At 35.8% G+C, this 21,600-nt stretch overlaps 1 protein-coding gene across 1 annotated transcript in view; it reads left to right on the forward strand.

The window, feature by feature from the left end:
* Positions 1 to 21,600, forward strand: part of HEATR5A (HEAT repeat containing 5A) — a 96,637-nt gene that overhangs the window by 44,625 nt on the left and 30,412 nt on the right. Inside the window, exons 14-21 of the mRNA XM_015565486.1 lie at positions 2,310 to 2,473; positions 2,558 to 2,733; positions 7,054 to 7,159; positions 8,452 to 8,642; positions 9,722 to 9,878; positions 13,486 to 13,675; positions 15,039 to 15,208; positions 20,318 to 20,456. Coding sequence (XP_015420972.1) covers positions 2,310 to 2,473; positions 2,558 to 2,733; positions 7,054 to 7,159; positions 8,452 to 8,642; positions 9,722 to 9,878; positions 13,486 to 13,675; positions 15,039 to 15,208; positions 20,318 to 20,456 — 1,293 coding nt within the window. The remainder of the gene's footprint in view (positions 1 to 2,309; positions 2,474 to 2,557; positions 2,734 to 7,053; positions 7,160 to 8,451; positions 8,643 to 9,721; positions 9,879 to 13,485; positions 13,676 to 15,038; positions 15,209 to 20,317; positions 20,457 to 21,600) is intronic.

A 21,600-nucleotide genomic window follows, 5' to 3' on the forward strand; every position in this document is an offset into this window, starting at 1 on the left:
CCATGGCCGCCGCCAACTTGATTGGGTTAATTGGCATACTTGCTCCTGATTGGCTGGTGGGCGTGGCTTGTTGGTGTTTTCCTCTGGCTGGAGCAAAGCAGAGTAGGGAGCAACACCCGCTGAGGCAGGTTTCGCTCCCGTCTCCGCCACCTGGCTTGTTTCGCCCCTGCCTCCGCCACCTGGCTTGTTTTCAGCTGCCTGGCTTGCTTCACTCCCAGACGGTATATGCAAATTAACTGCCATCTTGGTTGTGTTAATTTGCATATAGTCACTCTGATTGGCTGGTGGGTGTAGCAAAGGTATGGTCAATTAGTATCTTTGTCTTTTATTAGTGTAGATATATACACACACACACACACAGTAGAGGCTCGGTTCATGAAATTCATGCACTTGGTGGGTCCCTTAGCCCGGTCTGGGCCTTCTCACAGTCTGGGAGCCTTTGGGGGATGTCCAACTGACAGCTTAGTCCTGGGGAGCAGGCCTGAGCTGGCAATCCGATATCCTTAGCACTGCTGCGGAGTTAGGAGAGGCTCCCACCACGGCTACTGAGCTCATTTGAGCCCGGCTTCTAGCTGAGTGGTGCTCCCCCTGTGGGATCGGGCCAAAACCAGCTCTCCGACATTATCCGAGCGATCCCAGATTAGGAGAGGGCTCAGGCCAGGCCGAGGGACCCCACCAGTGCCCAATCAGGGCCCGGGAGAGTTGCGGGAGGTTGGCCAGCCAGGGAGGAACCACAAGGGCTCCAGGCCATGTCCAGCCCGTCTCCCTCAGTCCTGATCATCCAGACCCCAGCAGAAAGCTAACCTACCAGTCTGAGCTTCTGCCCCCTGGTTGTCAGTGCACGTCATAATGAGCAGTTGAGCGACCATAGCATATCATTAGCATATGCTTTGATTGGTTGAACGGCCAACCGGTTGACCAGACACTTAGCATATTAGGCTTTTATTATATAGGGTGTGTGTTTGTGTGTGTGTGTGAGAGAGAGAGAAAGAGAGAAAAGAGAGAGAGAGCCATACCTTGTCTCATGCCTTATAGATAATCACAATGCCACCTGTGCACTAGCTTGGCTCCCAAAACAAACAGACTAAAAAAAAGAATCCTCTCTAGATCTAAGTTCCAAATTATAAAAAAAAGAGATGGTAGAGGAATAAATTAAACTGCACTTGGAGTGGGGGGGGTGGTGCGGGGAGGGCGGGTATAATCATTAAAATCCAGACTAGAAATTTCTGCAGAACAGATAATCTAATTTCTTTAGATAAATTACAGGGGGGAGGGGAAAGTAGAGGGAAAAACTTTAAGTTGAAAGAGACTTAAGATATATCAACTATTTTATGTAGATTTACTTAGAACTTGATTCAAACATAAAAGCAAACAAAACAGGTATTTGAGTCCACTGAAAATTTAAACACTAAATGAGTATTTGTTTCATGGTTTTTAAAACATATTATGATCATGAATTATTTAAAATGTCCTTTAGTGATACACTATGAAATACTTATGGGTGAAATTATATTCTTTCTAGGGTTTGCTTTAAAATAATGTGGGAAATAGTGAGATAGTCAAGGAAGTTATAGGTGAAACAAGATTGATCCACTTGGTCAAGATGAATGACTATCATATGCTAGCTGTAGGGAGTTGAGGTGTCATAATACTATTATGTCTGGTTTTGTATCTGTTTGAAATTTTCCATGATAAAAACATATCTAACACAAATATTTTCGAGGCTACCTTTTTTTAAAATATATTTTTATTGATTTCAGAGAGATGAAGGGAGAGGGAGAGAGAGAGAAAGAGATATAGAGATCAATGATGAGAGAATTATCAAGCTGCCTTCTGCATGCCATCTACTAGGTATTGAGTTGAAACCCAGGCATGTGCCCTGACTGGAAATTGAACCGTTACCTCCTGGTTCATGGGTCCATGCTCAACCACTGAGCTACACCGCCAGGGTGAGGCCATCATTTTTTTAATATAATTTATTAGCTTTTGTATCTATCTTTTTTATTCTGTTTTTGTACTGTATGTCATTTTATTTAAAATGATGGTAGCATCATAAGGTTTACACACATACATTGAGATTTGTGTCTTTTCAGTATCCAGTCAGCCTTGCAATCAATAGCACATAGTTGAGGAGCCATTCGTTTGTAGGGTATTTTTCTAGGATCAGATATATAATCTTTGGCTATGATAGATTAAAGTTAGCCAGTGTGTAGATTAAAGTTCCACCTGGGCTTTTTTTAAGCCCATACTCTAACCAGTTAACTGCTATTACTAAATTAGTAATTGTTCTTTTTTCTCTGACTCAACAGGACACCTCTGTGCTATCCTCAAAGAGCTGGCTGCTGACTTGACTGGCCCTGACATACAGGTGGCAGCATCCACATTTTTACTTCCACCCCTGTGTCATCAGGATGATCTTTTGTTATTAAGTCCTTTGCTACAAGAGACTGACCATAGATTTATTGAGGAACAGGTAAGGTCATTTTTCAATAATTCTTGGGTTCATTCCATGTGTGAACAGTGGTTTTAAAACTTTATATAACTTTTTTTTTTTTAGCTCCTGCTTAGTAATGGTATTGCTTGTGGAAGTCTTGAGTATGACCCCTATTCTATTTATGAGAAAGATGTAGGGGGAGATTCAGTGCCTAAGCCCCTACCTCCAACACTATCAGTGATTAGCTCTGCAGTCAAGCTCTTTGGAGTTGTTTGTGCTCATGTGGGAGAAGCTCAAAGGTAAATCATCTTTAGTAATTCACTTACCCTGAAATAAATAGTTTACTTATTCTGAAATGTAGTATTTCCAGACTGGCAATTGGTTCAATGAATGCATAATGTAGAATTGGGTGGGAAAGAAGAATGTTGTCAGAAGTTCTCAATAATATAACAAACTTACAGATGAAAGTGAGATGCTGTCTCTTTTTTTTTTTTCTCAGCCAAGGATATTTTTTCCATTGATATATATATGTATATAAATTTTTTTTTTTTTTTGGTTATTGTTCTTGTTTTTGAGAAAGTGCAAGGGAGGGAGGAGATGGGGAGAGAGAGAGAGAAACATCAACATGAGAGAGACACATTGGTTGGTTGCCTCCCATGGGCCGGGGATTGAACTTGCAATTGAGATATGTGCCTTTGACCAGGAATCGAACCCATGACCCTTGGGTCTGTGGGCCAACACTCTAACTACTTAGCAAAATCAGCCAGGATGAGATACTGTCTCTTGTTTACTTATTTACCTGGCTAATATTTAATAAGTAACTTAACGATTAAATTAAACTAACAGTTGATAGTACTATTGTGCATACAATACTTAACCCACAGTTAGCTTATTATCTATCTGAAAATAGAACTGGAAACTCCGTGACACAGAACATTGATTTCTCTTCCTGGAAGCAACCTGAGGTAGCCTTTGAAAATGGCTTATTGTTCACTTGACCCAGAAAACCTCACAAAATCATACATATCAAGAGATTCAAATCTTCATGTCCACTTCAGCACAACCCATGAAACTGCCCAAGCCATCAAGGGTATGCATTTCTGAAAAACCACCAAATGTCTGAAGGATGTCACTTTAGAGAAGCAATGTGGGCCATTCTGTCATTGCAGTGGTTGAGTTGGAAAGTGTGCCCAGGGCAAACAGAGTCAGTGGCCCAAAAAGAGTGCTGAGTTTTTGCTGCACATGCTTAAAAATGAAGAGAGTAGTGATCAACTTCAGGGTTTAGATGTAGATTCTCTGTTCATTGAGCACGTCCAGGTGAACAAAGCTTACAGAGCTCATGGGTGGTTTAACCCACACACGAACTCTCCCTGCCACGCTGAGAGGATCCTTCATGAAAAAGTGCAGGTTGTTCCTAAACCAGAAAAGGAGTTTGCGCAGGAGAAAAAGATATCCCAGAAGAAACTGAACAAAAACAGGGCCCAAGAGTAAATTCAGCATAAAATAAATGCTAATAAAAGTTAAAAAAAAAAAAAAAGAGAGAGAACAGTGATTTATGAGCTATTGTCATAAGGAAAAACGTTGGTTTTCTGCTTAGATTAGGTCTCACAGGCTTTCTTTCTTGGAGGCTTCATGGAGCCATTGTAGGTCCAGTGATTAGTCTTCAGTTTGATGGATATCAGTTCACTCAAAGTGAATTTTGGTTTTGAAAACTCAAAGTTTAATAATGATTTCTCATTGATAATAACAGCTTCTTAATTGATAACTGAGGAAATACCATTCTTGGAGATTAAAAAACATTATTCATATCGACTACCAGAAAATTCAGTTTTTATCTGAGATACAAAAAGGAAGTGAATCTTTCCTGTAGGCTATACTGGTCCACAGTTTACAGATTAAGTATCATCCTTCATATTCTCTCTCTTTATATATATACACAATATAATTTTATCCAGTTATATCTTCCAGTTAGGTAGGAAATTTACCTTGGTCTCTTGCTGAAGATGAACAAATATATTTGAGTGTTGTCAACAACACATTTCTGAAACAAGTCTTTTAGTGGATAGAAAAGTGAATAAAATTTGTTTATTTTTAACAGCTTCATGTCATTTTATTTAAAAGGCTGGTAGCATTAAGGTGTACACACACACACAAATTTTGAGGTGTCTTTTCAGATCCTTAATTTCAAAAGGTATTTTCCCAAATTTATTTGTAGCATATAGCTCCCTGTTTACCTGTACAGAATACAGTTAATTTAAAATAGTTCATTTGAATTAATACAGCTAACTACAGTGGATGAAATGGGGTGGCCTTGTGGATAAGTGATTTAAATTAAGCATGTTCTTAAATGGCTCTACTCTTTTTAGTAAATTCAAGGTAAAAAGTAAAAAAGAAAAGAATATAGTTCTTACAAACTTTCTTTTTTTAAAAAAACGATTTTATTATCACTTACCCTCCCTTTCTTCTGAAATTAAAATGGCTAATCCTAATTTCAACTTTATTTGTGTTCTTATTGTATATGGGAAGTCACAAATATTGATTTATAATAGCATCTATTTTGTTTAATTATAAATTAATACATACTCATAGAAGAAGATTTAGAAAATATAAAACAATAAAATGTAAATTAAAAAGTTCAATTCATAACCTGGTCGGGGTGGCTTAGTTGGTTGGAATGTCATCCTGTGCACCAAAGAGGTTGCAGGTTCAATTCCCTATCAGGGCACATAACTAGGTTGTGGGTTGGTCTGGGCACGTATGGGAGGCAACCAATTGATGTTTCTCTCTCACATTGTGTCTCACTTGTGTTTCTCTCTCTCTCACTCTCTGACCCTCTCTCTACCTCCCTTCCACTTTCTGTAAAATCAATGGAAAAATATTATCGGGTGAGGATTAACAAAAAAACTTCTAGAATGTCAACATATTTTATACAGAAAAGAAATATTATTGATCTTATGCAAATGTTGTGGTTACTTTTAATATATTTTTTACACCTAATTGCAAAGAATGAATTAGTTCATTAACTTGATAATTGTTAATGAACTAACATTGCAATCATTTGAACAACTTTCTAACGTGTAGATTCTGATTTAATAGTATAGTGTACATACTATGTTAGGCATTGAAACTTATAAATAAAAACATCTGATTCGGATGAGCAGCCAAGGTTAAGAACCACTGCTATAAATACTTATAAAATGCTGTAGATTGTGAGTTGATGGAGAGAGAGGAAAAGCATAGAGTTCTCAGTATTAAAAATGTTCACCATTATACACCCTCCCTTAAAGAATAAAGTAAATCAGTATTTTCAAATGTGTGTCTGCTGTTTACTCAGTTAACTGTGTATTTTTGTTTCAACTATACTCAAAACTTTGTTTCTGATTTTGTTACAAACAAAATAATTACATGTTTTAATTTATGCCACTTAGAAATAACTAATTCAGTGTTACTGAATGCTGTTATCTGCGTCAGCTCCTCAAAAAATTAAAAGAACTACTTCATGACCCAGCAATTCTACTTCTGGTTATTTATCTGAAGAAATCCAAAACACAAATTTGAAAAGATATATGCACCCCTGTGTTCATCATATAGTATTCCATATGATGTGGAATCTAAAAAACAAGCAGAACAGAAACAGATTCATAGATACAGAGAACATTTTGACCGTTGCTAGATGGGAAGGGGTTGGGAATGGGTGGGAAAGGTAAAAGGAGAATTAAAAAGTACAAATTGGCAGTTACAGACTAGTCATAGGGTTGTCAAGTACAGTATAGCATAGAGAATATAGTCAATGTAGGCAATAACTATGTATGGTACCAGGTACTTACCATTTCATAAGTTATATAATGTTTAACCACTATGCTGTATACCTCTGAAATGAATGCAATATTGAATGTCAACTGTAATTGGGAAAAAAATTTTATAAATTTTTTTAATTTTATAAATTTATAAAGGAAAAAAAGTCATCTTCCTGAAAATTCAGAATTTTTGTTGTTGATGTTATTTTTTGTTTTGTTTTGTGTTGTTTTGTTTTTGAAATCTGTTAGGATTTGGGATTAAAAGATGGGGAAAAACTTGGGGGCTGTCAGTCCTGGATACAGTCAGGAGAAAATGGAAAAAGCATGAGTTAATGTTGTGTTGTATATAATATGATCCCAAGTACATTTTTAAAGTGTAGTTGAGAAGCATTAAATGTAGATGACATAAGTTGGTGCTACCTTTAAAATGAAGCAATGTGTTTGAATCCAATTAAGTTCTGTTATTAAAAACAAAAATTGATGCAAATAATTTCTAAGCTATCCTTTGTTTAGAAAATAATTGCTGAAATAGCTGGATTTGCCCAGGTAAATCTTTATTAAGTCATACATCCATTTGTTGTTATTGTTGTTTTCCACAAAATAATGCTTCTCCCCCACTATAGAAGGACACCTAATTAAATATTTTTGCATTGGTTATGATATATTTTCTTTTCCAAAAATGCTTTGGTGTGTTCAACATTTTAGTAGTATCAACAAAACGAATTAGCAGTAGATATTTATTACTGTCCATTGACTTACTTTATCTTGATTAACAATACTGTCTTTTCTATTTGCTTTAAAATATTTTGTTTCTGATTTTAGGCTTCTTACATTGGAACAGCTTTTGGACAGTATAAAGCACACAAAAGGAGCTCGTCAACAAGTAGTTCAGTTACATGTTATTTCCTCAGTTTCCAGTTTCTTAAAAGTAATTATATTTTTTAAAAATTCATGTTTGCTTTATTTTTTTTTTTTAAGGTAGGATCAACTAAGTAAGTTGGAGGAAGGTATTGTTAAAGGGCTATCATTGTTTTTCCCCCCTAGTTTTTCTTAACCTCCTGATGAAAATGTTTTGTGATTTATAATTTCCCTTTTACTTTTTCTCCACATATAACTTGTTAGTCAGATAACCTTGTACTGGAGCCATGCCTTACTCTATTGAGCCTAATAGTAGCCAGTGGTCGGCAAACTGCAGCTCGCAAGCCACATGCGGCTCTTTGGCCCCTTGAGTGTGGCTCTTCCACAAAATACCGACTTCTGCACATGGGCCACGAAGTTTCAATCGCACTGTACGTGCGTGCCCACACATGGTATTTTGAGGAAGAGTCACACTCAAGGGGCCAAAGAGCCGCATGTGGAACTCCATGTGATATTTGCAAATTTGGTCTAGGCCAGTGGTTGGCAAACTCATTAGTCTTTACATGGAAACTTAAGTCCAAACATGTACCATATCTATTTGCAGTATTTCTGTTATTGTTATAGAAAATGAATAATTTCAAATGTAAATAATGTGTAAATTCAGATAGACGAGTGTGGATGGGAGAGTTGGAAGGGGTCGACCTCAGCGAACATACCTCAAAACAATGTACCTCCCCCGCGCTGCGTATCCTGCAGCCCACCTGCGCGTTTCCTGTTGCCCGACCAATACCCCCCACTTCTTCTAATGCCACTTCTTCAAAATAGACTCGCTCAAGCCGAAAACCGACTTCTGCACGTGGGCCACAAAGTTTCAATTGCACTGTATGTGCGCACCCGCACGTGGTGTTTTGTGGAAGAGCCACACTCAAGGGGCCAAAGAGCCGCATGTGGCTCGCAAGCCGTGGTTTGCCGACCACTGGCCTAGACCAGGGATTGGGAGACTATGGCATATGTTTCAAATCTGGCTCGTTGTTAACATTTATAACTTATTGTTTCTAAATAAAATAAAATAGGTTTCATTAGTTATATATTTTATGGAAAATCCCTGTTAATAGTCTTCTGAACATATGTATATACTACAGTGATAGTTGGTCACCACATTGTTTGTCTGGAGGTTTAAAATTCTAAAGTACTTTGTCACAAAAATCAAATTATGTTTGTATGTTCAGTGGAGTTTTTATGATCTGATTTATTTTTAAGTAGTAATCCAAGTATGAAACATTTGGTTAACCAGAACATATGTTCGAAATTAGGTAAAATTCACTGCAGTTGTAAGTTTGAGTTGTTCTTTTCATATTTCAGTATGTGGCTGGCTCCAAGGGAAGTTTGGGTCCAGAAGAAATGAGAAGACCTGCCCTAGCATTAGTAATAGGAGCCTTAGAAAGTCCCAACCCCCTCGTGAGATGTGCAGCTGCAGAGGCATGGGCAAGGTTAGCCCAAGTGGTTGATGATGGACCTTTTACTGCTTCATTAGCTCAAGTTAGCTTTGACAAGTAAGTGAATTTCTCATTTAATATTCCTAGGCTAGGTGTCAAAGCTGGGTATAGAACAGGGGTGAACAAACTTTTTGACTCGAGGGCCACAATGGGTTCTTAAACTGGACCGGAGGGCCGGAACAAAAGCATGGATGGAGTGTTTGTGTGAACTAATATAAATTCAAAGTAAACATCATTACATAAAAGGGTACAGTCTTTTTTTTTTTTTAGTTTTATTCATTTCAAACGGGCCGGATTCGGCCCGCGGGCCGTAGTTTGCCCACGGCTGGTATAGAAGGTTGTTAATACTGCCCTGCCTATTTAAAGGATGTTAAGGTAAATGAGATAATAAATAAGAAAGTGATAAAAAATAAAATAACTACAAATAAAAGTTTATGGTTAGATTGGTAATATATGTAGGTACATAAAGTTACTTTTAGTACTGGTGGTAGAAGTGCAGGCAGCACTTTGACCTTCTAGTCTGCTGAATATGTGTCTGATTTGGTTTAAGAGTCTGGAGTCAGATTACTAATTTGGTTCAAATCCCAACTCTTCCATTTAATAGTTGTCTACTTTGTAAGAGTTACTTTGGCTATCCTACTTGATTTCCTCATATGCAAAAAGGAATTGATAATAGTATGGATCTCAAGGTTGTTGGGAGGATTAAAGAACTAAATGTAAGCACTTAAATTAGTGTAAAATACATAGAAAATTCCTCATATATTACTTATCCTATTACATTTAATTTTAAATACAAAGTTCTTGAGTTGAATTCTCTCTGTGGAATTAAAGTATCTCAGCAATGTTTTTTGAAATGTAATTTAATAAAGTAATAATGTCCTCCATATAAATTTAGTGTGTGTATATCTCTGAAAGACATTGAAATTGCTTTTACTTAAATAATCTATAATAATGTGAAGATATTTTTATTTAAAATGTTTTTCTTTACAAGTTATTTCAGAAATTTTTTATCATTTAACAGTAAAAACGTTTCTGAATTTTAGAACTATTCATACAAAAAGTTTTGTGTAGGTGACGGTATCATGCAGTAGTTTCGCTTCAGTGATTATCATATATTTTTATTTCCATAATTACAGACTGAAGTCAGCAAGGGACGTGGTTACCAGAACAGGGCATTCATTGGCTTTGGGATCCCTCCATAGGCATTTAGGAGGAATAAGTTCTCAGCATTTGAATTCTTGTGTAGGAATCCTATATACTTTGTCTCAGGACAGTACTTCTCCTGATGTACAGGTAAGAACTCCATGTGATATCCTCCTTGAAATTCATGATTTGCAAATTATGTTTTTATTGATCATTAGTAATTTATAAATAATTCCCTCTCACAGTAAATTTTTTTTAATATATTTTTATTTATTTCAGAGAGGAAGGGAGAGGGAGAGAGAGATCGAAACATAAATGCTTTTGCATGCTCCATGCTAGGGATTGAGCCCACAACCCAGGCATGTGCCCTTGACCGGAATCAAACCCGGGACCCTTCAGTCCACAGACTGACCCTATATCCACTGAGCCAAACCATCTAGGGCCCTCTCATAGTAAATATTAAAGCCATTTAACCATGATGAATTTTTAAAATTTAATTCTCTTTTTCACACTCAGTGTCTAAAGCAGCCGTGGGCAAACTACAGCCCGCGGGCCGGATCCGGCCCATTTGAAATGAATAAAACTAAAAAAAGAAAGACCGTACCCTTTTATGTAATGATGTTTACTTTGAATTTATATTATTTCACACAAACACTCCATCCATGCTTTTGTTCCGGCCCTCCGGTCCAGTTTAAGAACCCACTGTGGCCCTCGAGTCAAAAAGTTTGCCCACTCCTGGCTTTAAAGTCAAGTTCAGTATCTATTTCTGAGAATTAATCTGTCTGCCATCTTAATGGTAACTATTATTTTGGAGATCTTAATAGGTAACAAACATTGTATTATATTCTTCTAAACATATGAATATATTTTATCTTCACAGTAGTCTAGGGTGTACATTCTCATTATACAGAAAGAAAATTGAGGCTTACAGAAACTAAGTAACTCAGGTTAAGAAAACAAGTCATGGACTCCAAATCCATGTTCTTAACCACTTTATCATATTGTTGTACATAGCTTATCCAATTCTGTTGAAATCATCATTTTCCTGATATTTTAATCAAATCTTGAATGATTATTACTCTTCTTGCTCTTTTGCTCCCCTTATCTTGGTTTCCTGTGTCTTTTTTCATTATTATTGATTTGAGGGGGGAGAGGAGGAAGAAGGGGAAGAGAAACATTGATTTTTTGTTCCATCTATTGATACGTCATTGGTTGCCTCCTGTATGCGCCCTGACCAGGAATCAAACCTGCAACCTTGGCACATCTGATGACGCTCCAACCAACTGAGCAATCCAGCCAAGGCTCCTGTGTGCCTTTATTTACTACGAGAGACCTAGTGCATGGATTCATGCACTGGTGGGGTCCCTCAGCTTGGCCTGCAGGGATCAGGCCAAAACTGGCTCTCTGACATCCCCCAAGGGGTCCAGATTGTGAGAGGACACAGACCAGGCCAAGGAACCTAGTATGCATATGAGACCTTTGGTTGATCTCTTCCAGGCTCCCCCTCCCACCCCCATCCCTCTGAGATTCATCAGTCTGTTCAATGTTTCCATGCCTGTGGTTTCTGCTCCTGCGCTGAGCATCTGCCCCCTGGTGGTCAATGTGTGTCATAGCTACCCGTCAGCTGGTCACTTAGGCTTTTATATATATAGATAGTAGCCTCCTACCTGGTCATTTTACTTTTAGGTTCTTTTCAACTCTCCCTAGATATGAAGCCAAATTTGTTTTCCTGAAAGTCTTTCATCTTGCCACTTCCCTACTGAAAAGCTGCAAAACTGCTTATTGCTTCTTAGGTCAACTTCTCACTCAGGTTTCATCAGCTGACCCAAGAATCTTCTCTCTCCTTACCCAAGTACTGGTGTTCTCCTATAGATGATCCATCTACTTTTATCCCACACATGTCATTCTCTTATCTGCACTTCTGTTTTTCCTGTTGCTCTTCTTATTCCTATCTGACAATACAAAAATTTTAGATTTTAAGATCCAGTTTAACTACCTTCTTGTTAAACTTCATATCCCTCCGCCACAATAAGCTTCATAGTGTTCATTCTTGGAATTACTATATCAATAGTCTCACCACATCATCTAGTACTTGATTAAGTTGAGGTGTCCATTCTTTAACCCTTTTTTTAGTACAGTACTTTTTGCTTCTATTTATTATATTCCTCTTCTTATTGAAGAAGCCTGTTCTGAATGTACATACTTTTATATTGAATACTTTTTGTTGATTAATTTAAGTGCTTCTTTACATGGCTTCCGGTGTCATCAAATCTGATTCTTGATTGTAGCTCTCTCTCAACAGAATTTCATTGTATAGCATTTACTGGTAAAGTACTATATGCTTTTTTATGCATCCATTGATAAAAGCAGTAAAATTTTCTAAGTTGGTTTCCTGAAGGAAGAACTTTTTATATACTTCTTATTTTGGAAAATTCAAACATACATAAAAGTTGAGAGTATTCTATAAAGAATCTATTATACCCATTATCCAACTTCAGTGGTTATCGGTATATAGCCAGACTTGTTTCATTTAAACCAGAGTTGGCAAGTTTATTCTATAAAGGGTCAAATAGTAAACTATTTAGTCATGGTCTCTGTCACTATTTAATTCTGCCATTGTAGCAGGAAAGCAGCCATAAATAATATATAAATGAATGAGCATAATTGTTTCTTTTTCTTTTTTAATGTTTTTTTGTTTGTTTTTTTCAGAGAGGAAGGGAATGGGAGAGAGAGAGATAGAAATACCAATGATGAGAGATAATCATTGATTGGCTGCCTCCTGCATGCCCCCCACTAGGGATTGAGCCCGCAACCCAGGCATGTGTCCTTGACTGGAATCGAACCTGGGACCCTTCAGTTCACAGGCCGACGCTCTATCCATTGAACCAAACAGGTTCGGGTGAATATAAAATGTTACGCTCTTTCCTGAGCCAAACCGGCTAGGGCCATAATTGTGTTTCAATAAAACTTCAAGTATAAAAACAAGTGGCAGACCAGATTTGGCTTGAAGGCATTTTATTTGTCTGTTTGTTTAATATATAAGTATATATTTTTATGTATTTACAAATATATTTATAAATGTGCACCTGTCATAGTGTTCATCTCTGTGAATCAAGTCTCAAACTGAATACAATGTGTCCAATCCTAGATTAATAAACAGAACATTATCAGCACCCCAAACACTGTCCTCGTGTTCTTTTCTAGTTACTACCTGTCCTACCAAGGATAACCATTATCCTAATTTGCAGCAGCACATGTTAGTTTTGCCTGCTTTTATATATTTTATATCAGTGGAGTCATATGGTATGGACTTTTTCATGTCTGGCTTTCTTCAACATTGTTTTTGTGAGATTTGTTCATATTATGACATGTAGTTGCGGATTTTGTTGAATCTTTTAAAAATTTGAATTTTCATTCTCTATATAGATTAAACAATAAACAATTTTCAACGAAATAGATTTAGCGCAAGCTGTTAGCTAAAGAATCAAACATTATCTTGGAATTCTTAGTGCTGAGATTTATCTAAATATACCATTCTAAATTAGATGATTGTCTCTCAGCTGATTTTTACTGGGTATTTAAAGAAAGATTTTCTTTAACTTTTAAAATTCTTCATTTCTCTTTACAAGTTAGAAGTAGCGTACAAATACTTTACTTTGCCATTACTTTATCGCTTGCTTCAACTAAAGAATAATTCATTATTTTTTATGTTTCTTAATGCTGCTGTAACATTTACATTTTTTTTCTGTCTTCACAGACCTGGGCCCTACACTCTCTGTCATTGATCATCGATTCTGCAGGCCCACTCTATTATCCACATGTGGAACCTACCCTTTCTCTTATTATAATGTTGTTGTTAAATGTGCCTCCTACTCATGCTGAAGTTCACCAAAGTCTCGGTCGTTGTTTGAATGCCCTTATTACTACATTAGGTCCAGAGCTACAAGGTATGCATAGCTGTTTTTTGGATGTTTTACATGAAAAATACACATAGAAAAATTAGTTTAGCCGAAACCGGTTTGGTTCAGTGGATAGAGCGTCGGCCTGCGGACTGAAAGGTCCCAGGTTCGATTACGGTCAAGGGCATGTACCTGGGTTACGGGCACATCTCCAGTAGGAGATGTGCGGGAGGCAGCTGATCGATGTTTCTCTCTCATCGATGTTTCTAACTCTCTATCTCTCTCCCTTCCTCTTTGTAAAAAATCAATAAAATATATTTTTTTAAAAATTAGTTTAGTTTCTATGACTGACTCAAATATTTGTCATTGAAGTGAAGTTTAACAGAATGTTATATTCAGATATATTGGCAGAATGTTGAGAGTACTCTTGGGAAAACTTTGAATCCTGGATGATGGCATGATAGAAAAATAACATAGAAACTACGATACTTACTTTAAACTCTACCACTACTTAATTGGGTGACCTTGGGGAAATTCTTACATCTCTAGGCTTTGGTTTTCTTTATCAAACGAAGAGAAAGTTGAAAAGCCTTTGTTATTGGCACGTAGTAGGTGCTCAGTATTCTATCTTGCTAAATAAATGCCATTCAGTCTGATTATCTTACGTTGAAAAGAAAAGGAGTACATATTTAGAAAGATTTGATACGTCCTAAAAATGCTTCTCTTAACAACTAAAATGACAGACATGAAGTAGAGTAATTTAAAGAACTCTTGATCTCTTTTAAGAAATAAATGACTGCACCCTAACTAGTTTGGCTCGGTGAATAGAGCATAGGCCTGCGGACTGAAGGGTCCCAGGTTCGATTCTGGTCAAGGGCATGTACCTTGGTTGTGGGCACATCCCCAGTAGGAGGTGTGCAGGAGGCAGCTGATGGATGTTTCTTTCTCATCAATGTTTCTAACTCTCTATCCCTCTCCCTTCCTCTCTGTAAAAAATTCAATAAAATATATTTTTTTAAAAAAAGAAAGAAAGAAAAGAAATAAATGACTGCATCTGAAAACTCAGATATTCTGATCTGTTCAGATGCACAATATATGATGTCATTATAGATGAAATCAACGCTCAACTAATACAAGTAGGGCTAAGTTTATTAGCAATTTCTAATTCCACTTTTCATGAAAATTTGGTGTAATCTACAGACAGTCTTAGGTTTTTTTTTTTTTACCTAAAGATTTGTGTTGCCAAAAACCTTTCAGATTAAGAATAACTAATAATCATCCAAAAATCTTTCAAATGGATTATTCCTGCTTTTGTAGAAGAAATTTACTTCACAAATTCTTAAATTTAAAATTGGAAAAAGAGTAATGATTTTATAGGTCAATTATTTAAAACTTTCTGCTTTCATTTTAGGTAACAGTACTTCAGTTTCTACCTTAAGGACGTCCTGTCTGTTGGGTTGTGCAGTGATGCAAGATAACCCAGACTGCCTTGTTCAAGCGCAGGCCATCTCTTGCCTTCAGCAGCTTCATATGTTTGCTCCACGACATGTCAACTTATCTAGCCTGGTCAGCTGCCTCTGTGTGAGTATAAAATTATAAATGAGTTTTTTAGTTTGTTTTATTGGAAACTTAGATTTGTTTTAATTATTCTCTAGATCGTGTGCAATAGCAATTTTCCCTCAGTTCTAGTCCTTTTGGGGAAAGTGAGGGACCAATTTTTATATAATCACATCTTAAATCTCATATGGACTTGTTTTTCTCCCATTAATGTTGAACTTAATGTTTTTAATATTTACTTATTAAGCAATAAGCATATATTGTGTGGCATAAATATCCCAGATACTATATAAATACTATAGGACATGGAAAATTTTGTGGTAACATTTTTTTCCTCTCCTTTTTCTATTCCAAATTATTACATACAAAGTTCTTTCCATCCCAGATGGGCACATAACATTTTTCCTTAATATTCTAGCAGCATATACATCGATGTCTTCGTTCTACTAATGTGTCTGATGAATATAGAAGGTGCTTCATAATCTCAGTGGTTTTAAGATTTACCTTGAACACCATCAATTTCTGTCTGTACTTGCCTCAAAAGTTGTTACATTTGGAATGAAAACTTTTTCTGCCCCTGCAGTGTTCATAGCACAATCCCATTAGTATCATGACAGCTGAGAATTATTACTTTATGTAGACAGGCCTTTCCTTTTCAAGCTTGAGGCAAAATATGCAGCATTTCAGACTTTAAAGAACCTCAGACATTGTTAAAACCAGTTCTCAATAAAAAGATAAACAGAGGACCAAAAATTCAAATAATTTGATTAGGCTCTCAGTCTGGGATCCAGATTCCTGAACTTCTTGTCCAGTCCTCATTTCATTATTTCAGACTGAGTTTGTGGTTAATAGCTCCTAGCTCTGCCACCTCAGCATTAGGCGGCTTTAGGGACACCCTGTAACCTCTTCCAGCCTCAGCTCCTTTGTCTGTAAAACACAATTACACAAGATGCCGCCTATAAAAGTGCATGTCTCAGGCACCTAATAACCAATTATTAAGTAGCAGTTGTTTTTATTTTCTTAGTATATACCTTAAATATAGATTATGTTATCTTCATACTGATTTTGATCATCATAATTATGTAAGACTCTTAAAAAGAGTATATGACTGACTTTTCTGGTGGAAACTTTGGTTCCTGTCTGGAACCAAACATGTGTTAGAGAAAATAGCAATTAGTGGAAAAGGATTTTACCTTCACTTCTCAATGACTTTCCCCAGGAATATTGCTTTTATATTTAGAGAACCATTGCCAAAACCAATTATTGAAAAATATCCACTGTTTTACTAGTACAAGTTGGTCTGACTTTCATTCTCCATTCAAATATAATGATACTGCCATTTTGTTTCTTTTTAAATTGTAGTAGGAAATTTCCACTAGTAGCCTTTTTAATCTTCTTTAACTTTACCTGAATTCATTTATTAAATAAAGTTCAAACTCATCAAACTCATTATTCTTTTACTAGACAAGAAAGGTTATATACATATAAAGAAGATAGAGATTATCATCAGATTTTCTTTGTGGGTACATTCAGAGCAATTGAGAAAATCAGAAGTAACAATTACAAATCTTATTCATGTTAGTCATAATATTTAAGCTGTAAAATGTTTTTTATACAGAAATCATATTAAAAAATTGCTGTCACTATAGTATGTTAATTTTGTGTCTTAATATTTTTATTCTAAATTTATTAGCTTGAATTTAGTATTATATTTTAGAATATTCCCTGTAGTAAGTAAATTGCTTTTGCTTTCCTGTTTTAACAACTTTATGATCAGATTTTCTTTTCTACATAGAATTTAAATATTTAGCATGAAGTATTTTCATATTAATTGAAACTCCCTGAATATTCAGAATACCTTTCATCATTAAGAAAAAATCTTATGGGGAGAAAAGGAAACATATGTAATATTTTTAACAATAAAGATTTTTTTAAAAAACCTTAGTGTAAAGGACTTTATTCTAACTGCATGCTGTTTAACTTCTATTCTGAACTTAACCTTAGCTACATTAGCAATTCTGAGTACTCTCAGTTTTAAAATTTGGCTTCCATTTTATAAAAAAAAAAAATCTATAATTAACTTGTGATGAGATAAACCATTAACTCTGCCAGACACCTGTTCATGTGAATGCAATCCAGATCACCCCTGTCACACTCATGTCTACTGGGTCTGGTTTTGTTACTGCAGCTTAATGAGAGATCCAAAAAAAACCACCTAATTACACAAATGTACATTTTTAATTATTTTATATTTTATATCTGCATCTTGAATTGACTATTTTCAAGATCTTAGCTCAATTCATATTTTAAGTGAGAAAATGAAGTATTTATGGCATATTTTTAAAGCTGAAGCTAAACCAGTTTTAATGATAGAATTCTATCAACATATGTATTTTAATTCTTAGCTGACTGTTGTCAAAGTCATCCTAGCATTTATCTTTTGGTTTTGTCTTGACTGGTCTGTCATTTGTTTTTGTGCAGGAGATCTTGTTGGATAATTCTGTGTTGGTAGGTCCCTGACCCTCGATTCCTAACTTTTTTGAGGTTTGCAGTGCTGTTTCTTTGTCATTTTTTTGGTTGTAGATGTTTATATTTTTGTTTTCCTCTGCATCTCTGTTTAAGCTAACCATTAATGCAAAATCCAGTATGTGTAGCATGTTACATGATGTTTATTTAATACCAGTGTAAAAAATTCCTCCCTAACCTTCTCCAGCTGGTATATTCACTCCTTGCACTTAATTTTTGCATCATTTTGATTTTATGTATTCATTTCAGAAAAGAATTGTAATTACAGTTTGATTTAATTTCTGTATTTTGCCTGTTTGGTCTGTTTGCCTTAACTCACTCTATTACTCTTCCCATTATAAATGCTGGAGAATGACATGGAGATACTAAGCATCCCATTTTGCTTTGTGTGGCAGCCTTCAATCTTTTTTTTCTACCAAACAAAGAGTACTTTTAAGCATGCTTTCTCTAAAAAATGACTTGACCAGCCTGAATAATGCTGCATCTGCCTTGTATTACATGCTTGTAAAACTCCAATTAAAATAACTAGTAGCTTCATTAACTTTTCTTTAAAATTGTCTTGTAGAGTGCTTTTCTGTCATTGTTATTAAATATAGCCATAATTTTGGGCATGAACAAACTTAATGTTTTTACATTTTAACTTCTCTGTTATTCTTTGTACTAGTTTTTAACAACAGAGATCTTAAACATGACCGGAATGACATAACCTTGGATTTTGTGAATAACGTTCCTCTGTTTCCACTTTTGAGTTCATTATATGGCTTGAGGATATAATAGAATATATTTATAAAGCAGTTCCTGTCCATATGTTTCCCTGATGATATATTTACAAACTTTTTCTGTCTTTTGCCTTCTGATAAAATTAGGATTTAGCTTTCTTTGCATGTTTCTTCTTATATATCAAAAAGCCAGCTTCCAACACCTACTCTTTTACTCAGAATTACTCTACCATTTTCAGTAAACTTACCTACTTCAGGCCCTTTTTCCCATACACATCAGATCTAAAGATCACTATAAGAATTATGCCATTATTTCTCAAATTTTACTTGGAAAGTTACTATTATAAGACGCATGTATTCATTGTCTTAAACCATACCAAACTGGTCTTTACTGTCATATTTAAAACAATAAATTTCAAAAAATCAACACTTTATTCTACTTATGAAATTACTGAGTAAGAATTTGTATCCAGAAACCTTTGATATTTTTTTTTTACTTTCTCATTTAAGATATCACCAGTCCTATAATTTACCATATCGTTTACACAACCTATTGAGATTAGCATTGTTTAAACACTTCTAAGTAAAATGAATATGTATTGGGTCTGTCATTCTGAGCAGAAATATTCTGTATCTTTAAGATATGTACATACCTATGTACATATATGTAGATCCATATACAAGTAGATATACATATATATACGTTTTGCTATCCTTTATATTTATCTCTAGAGAGCATTTTTGGTGAATATGTTTTCTGAGTAAAACTCTTTCTGCCTTTATTTGAAAATGCATTCACTTACCCTGAATAAAATACTATTGATAGAGACTTGCATTAATAATAACTAACCTTCACCTGGCCGGTGGTGCTCAGTGGTTGAGCATCATCCCCTGTACCACCAGGAGGTTGCTGGTTCAGTTCCCAGTCTGGGCACATGCCTAGTTTGCCAGCTCGATCCCCAGCAGAGGGCATGCAGGAGGCAGCCAATCCATGTTGATGTTTCTCATGGATGTTTCTATCTCTCCCTCTCCCCTCCTCTCTTTCTAAAATCAATAAAAACATTAAAATAATAATAATAACTAATATTTATTGCGTATTTACTATTTGCCAGGTCTTGTGCTAAGCACTTTTGCATGTTTCTTTGTGTTAACTTCACAACATCCTTGTGAGATGGGGATAGTGTTATCTCCATTTTACAAATGAGGAAATTAAGGAACAGAGAGGTTAAATAACTTGGCCAAGGTCACACAGCTAGTAAGAGGTGGACCTATGATTCAAACTGAGACAGTTTGACTCCAGAGTCTCCATTTTAACCAGTATACTATATTGCTTATATAGATTTGTGTAAATTTTACTTAGAGAATAATAAAAATTATAGTTGCATGAGCACAAATGTATAAACTGCCAGTAATTTATTTCTCAATTATATTTTTTATCTCAAAACTATTTTTGCTAATATAAATGTTACGTCTTCTAACATTGTCAAGAGGCTTCTGCTTGGATTTGTTTATGAATATTGCATAATCAAGTACATGTATTACTCCTTAAGTTATTTACAAATTATATAATAAAAAAATACATACTAGAGGGGGGTAAGAGATCAACCAAAGGACTTGTATGCATGCGTATTAGCATAACCAATGGACACGGACCCTGGGGTGGTAGGGGCTTGTCCTGGGAGGTGGGAGTGGCCGCGGAGGGGTCAATTGGGGGAAAAGGAGACAAAATACACTAGAATATTTGAATGTCTGTGTATTTCATTAATAAGTTGCATCCAGCCCACTGATGGGCTGGACAGAATGAGGAGGGGTCCAGTGAATATCTGTTACACTTACTGAGTGCTAGCAAGAATTTCAGCTGTTTCAGCTCCCAAATGGTATTTTCCAGGTGAATCTTTGCAGTCCCTATTTGTTACTGAGAAGAGCAGTACTGGCTTGTTTACGTCAGCTTGTGCAGAGAGAGGCAGCTGAAGTTTCAGAACATGCTGTTACACTTGCTAAGGATAGCAGAGAAGAGTTGACTCCAGGTAATTCTTTTTATCAACATTATCTCCAGCTCAAATGATTGTTTTAATCTTAAATCTTATGTGTAAACATGAGTTTTTAAAACAAAATTTGAAAGTGAATATATAATGTCTTAAACCTACTACAAGAGACAATTGCTCACAAGATTATCATTCCAACCAGTGATGTTACTGGTTTAGAACAGTTCTCAAACTTAGGCCCCCAAACCAGCAACATCCACTTCACCTGGGGACTTGTCAGAAATGCAGACTATTGGTCCCATCCCATATCTGCTAAAGCAAAAATCTGGGAATAGGCCTAGCAATCTGTTTTTGGTGTTTTTATAATCCCTGTGTTAATGTATACTGAAGTTTGAGAGCCATTGGGTTTAGAGTAAGTTTTTTCACAGTAGTCCATTGAAATTGGATTTAGCCCTTAAGTAATTTATTATATGTGCCTTTCTTCCCCAAAAATCTCATTTAATAAAATTCACCATACATGAATCTGCTTCAAATGAAAGGATTTTTAGGCCTCTTCTATATTTGAGAAATGAATTAAAGGATTTCTTAGCCAGTAAGATTTATTTTAAGTGTATATCCGTGTATTTTAAAATTAAGTAACCCAAACACACATATAAATTCAAACATCCTACAAAAATAGTAATGATATCGTGTGTGTGTGTGTATGTGTGTGTGTGTGTGTGTGTGTACTTTCCAAAGTGGTCACACTTTTAGGTTTAGGTTTCAGACTTCACAAAGCTTTCCAATATCTAAAGCTCTCAAATCTGTAATGTGTTTTACTCTAATGCTGTGCTTTTTAAATAACAGTTTTATTATTTAAACTTTTGCTCTGGCTTGAGTTAATCAACATTGCTGAACTAGTATGCTAGTAGTCATCAGACAGGTTGCACAACTCATTTGAAAACTGTTCTGTAATTACTTAACCTTAATCAGAAATACGTTAATCTCATAACTATGTGAGATATCCTCCCCAAGTGACCTTTGGTTTATATTCACCATTGAAATTATCTACATCTGTTGCTTTAGGCTTTGATTGTGTCCATATGCTAGTACATGTTCCTAGAATTACTAGAGGCCCAAAGCACGAAAGAGTAGGCCTTCCTTCCCCCGGCTGCCAGCACCGGCACCCGGAAGCCGGGCTTCCCTC

Source organism: Myotis davidii, unplaced genomic scaffold (genome assembly GCF_000327345.1).
Source record: "Myotis davidii unplaced genomic scaffold, ASM32734v1 scaffold21, whole genome shotgun sequence".
Classification (NCBI taxonomy): domain Eukaryota; kingdom Metazoa; phylum Chordata; class Mammalia; order Chiroptera; family Vespertilionidae; genus Myotis; species Myotis davidii.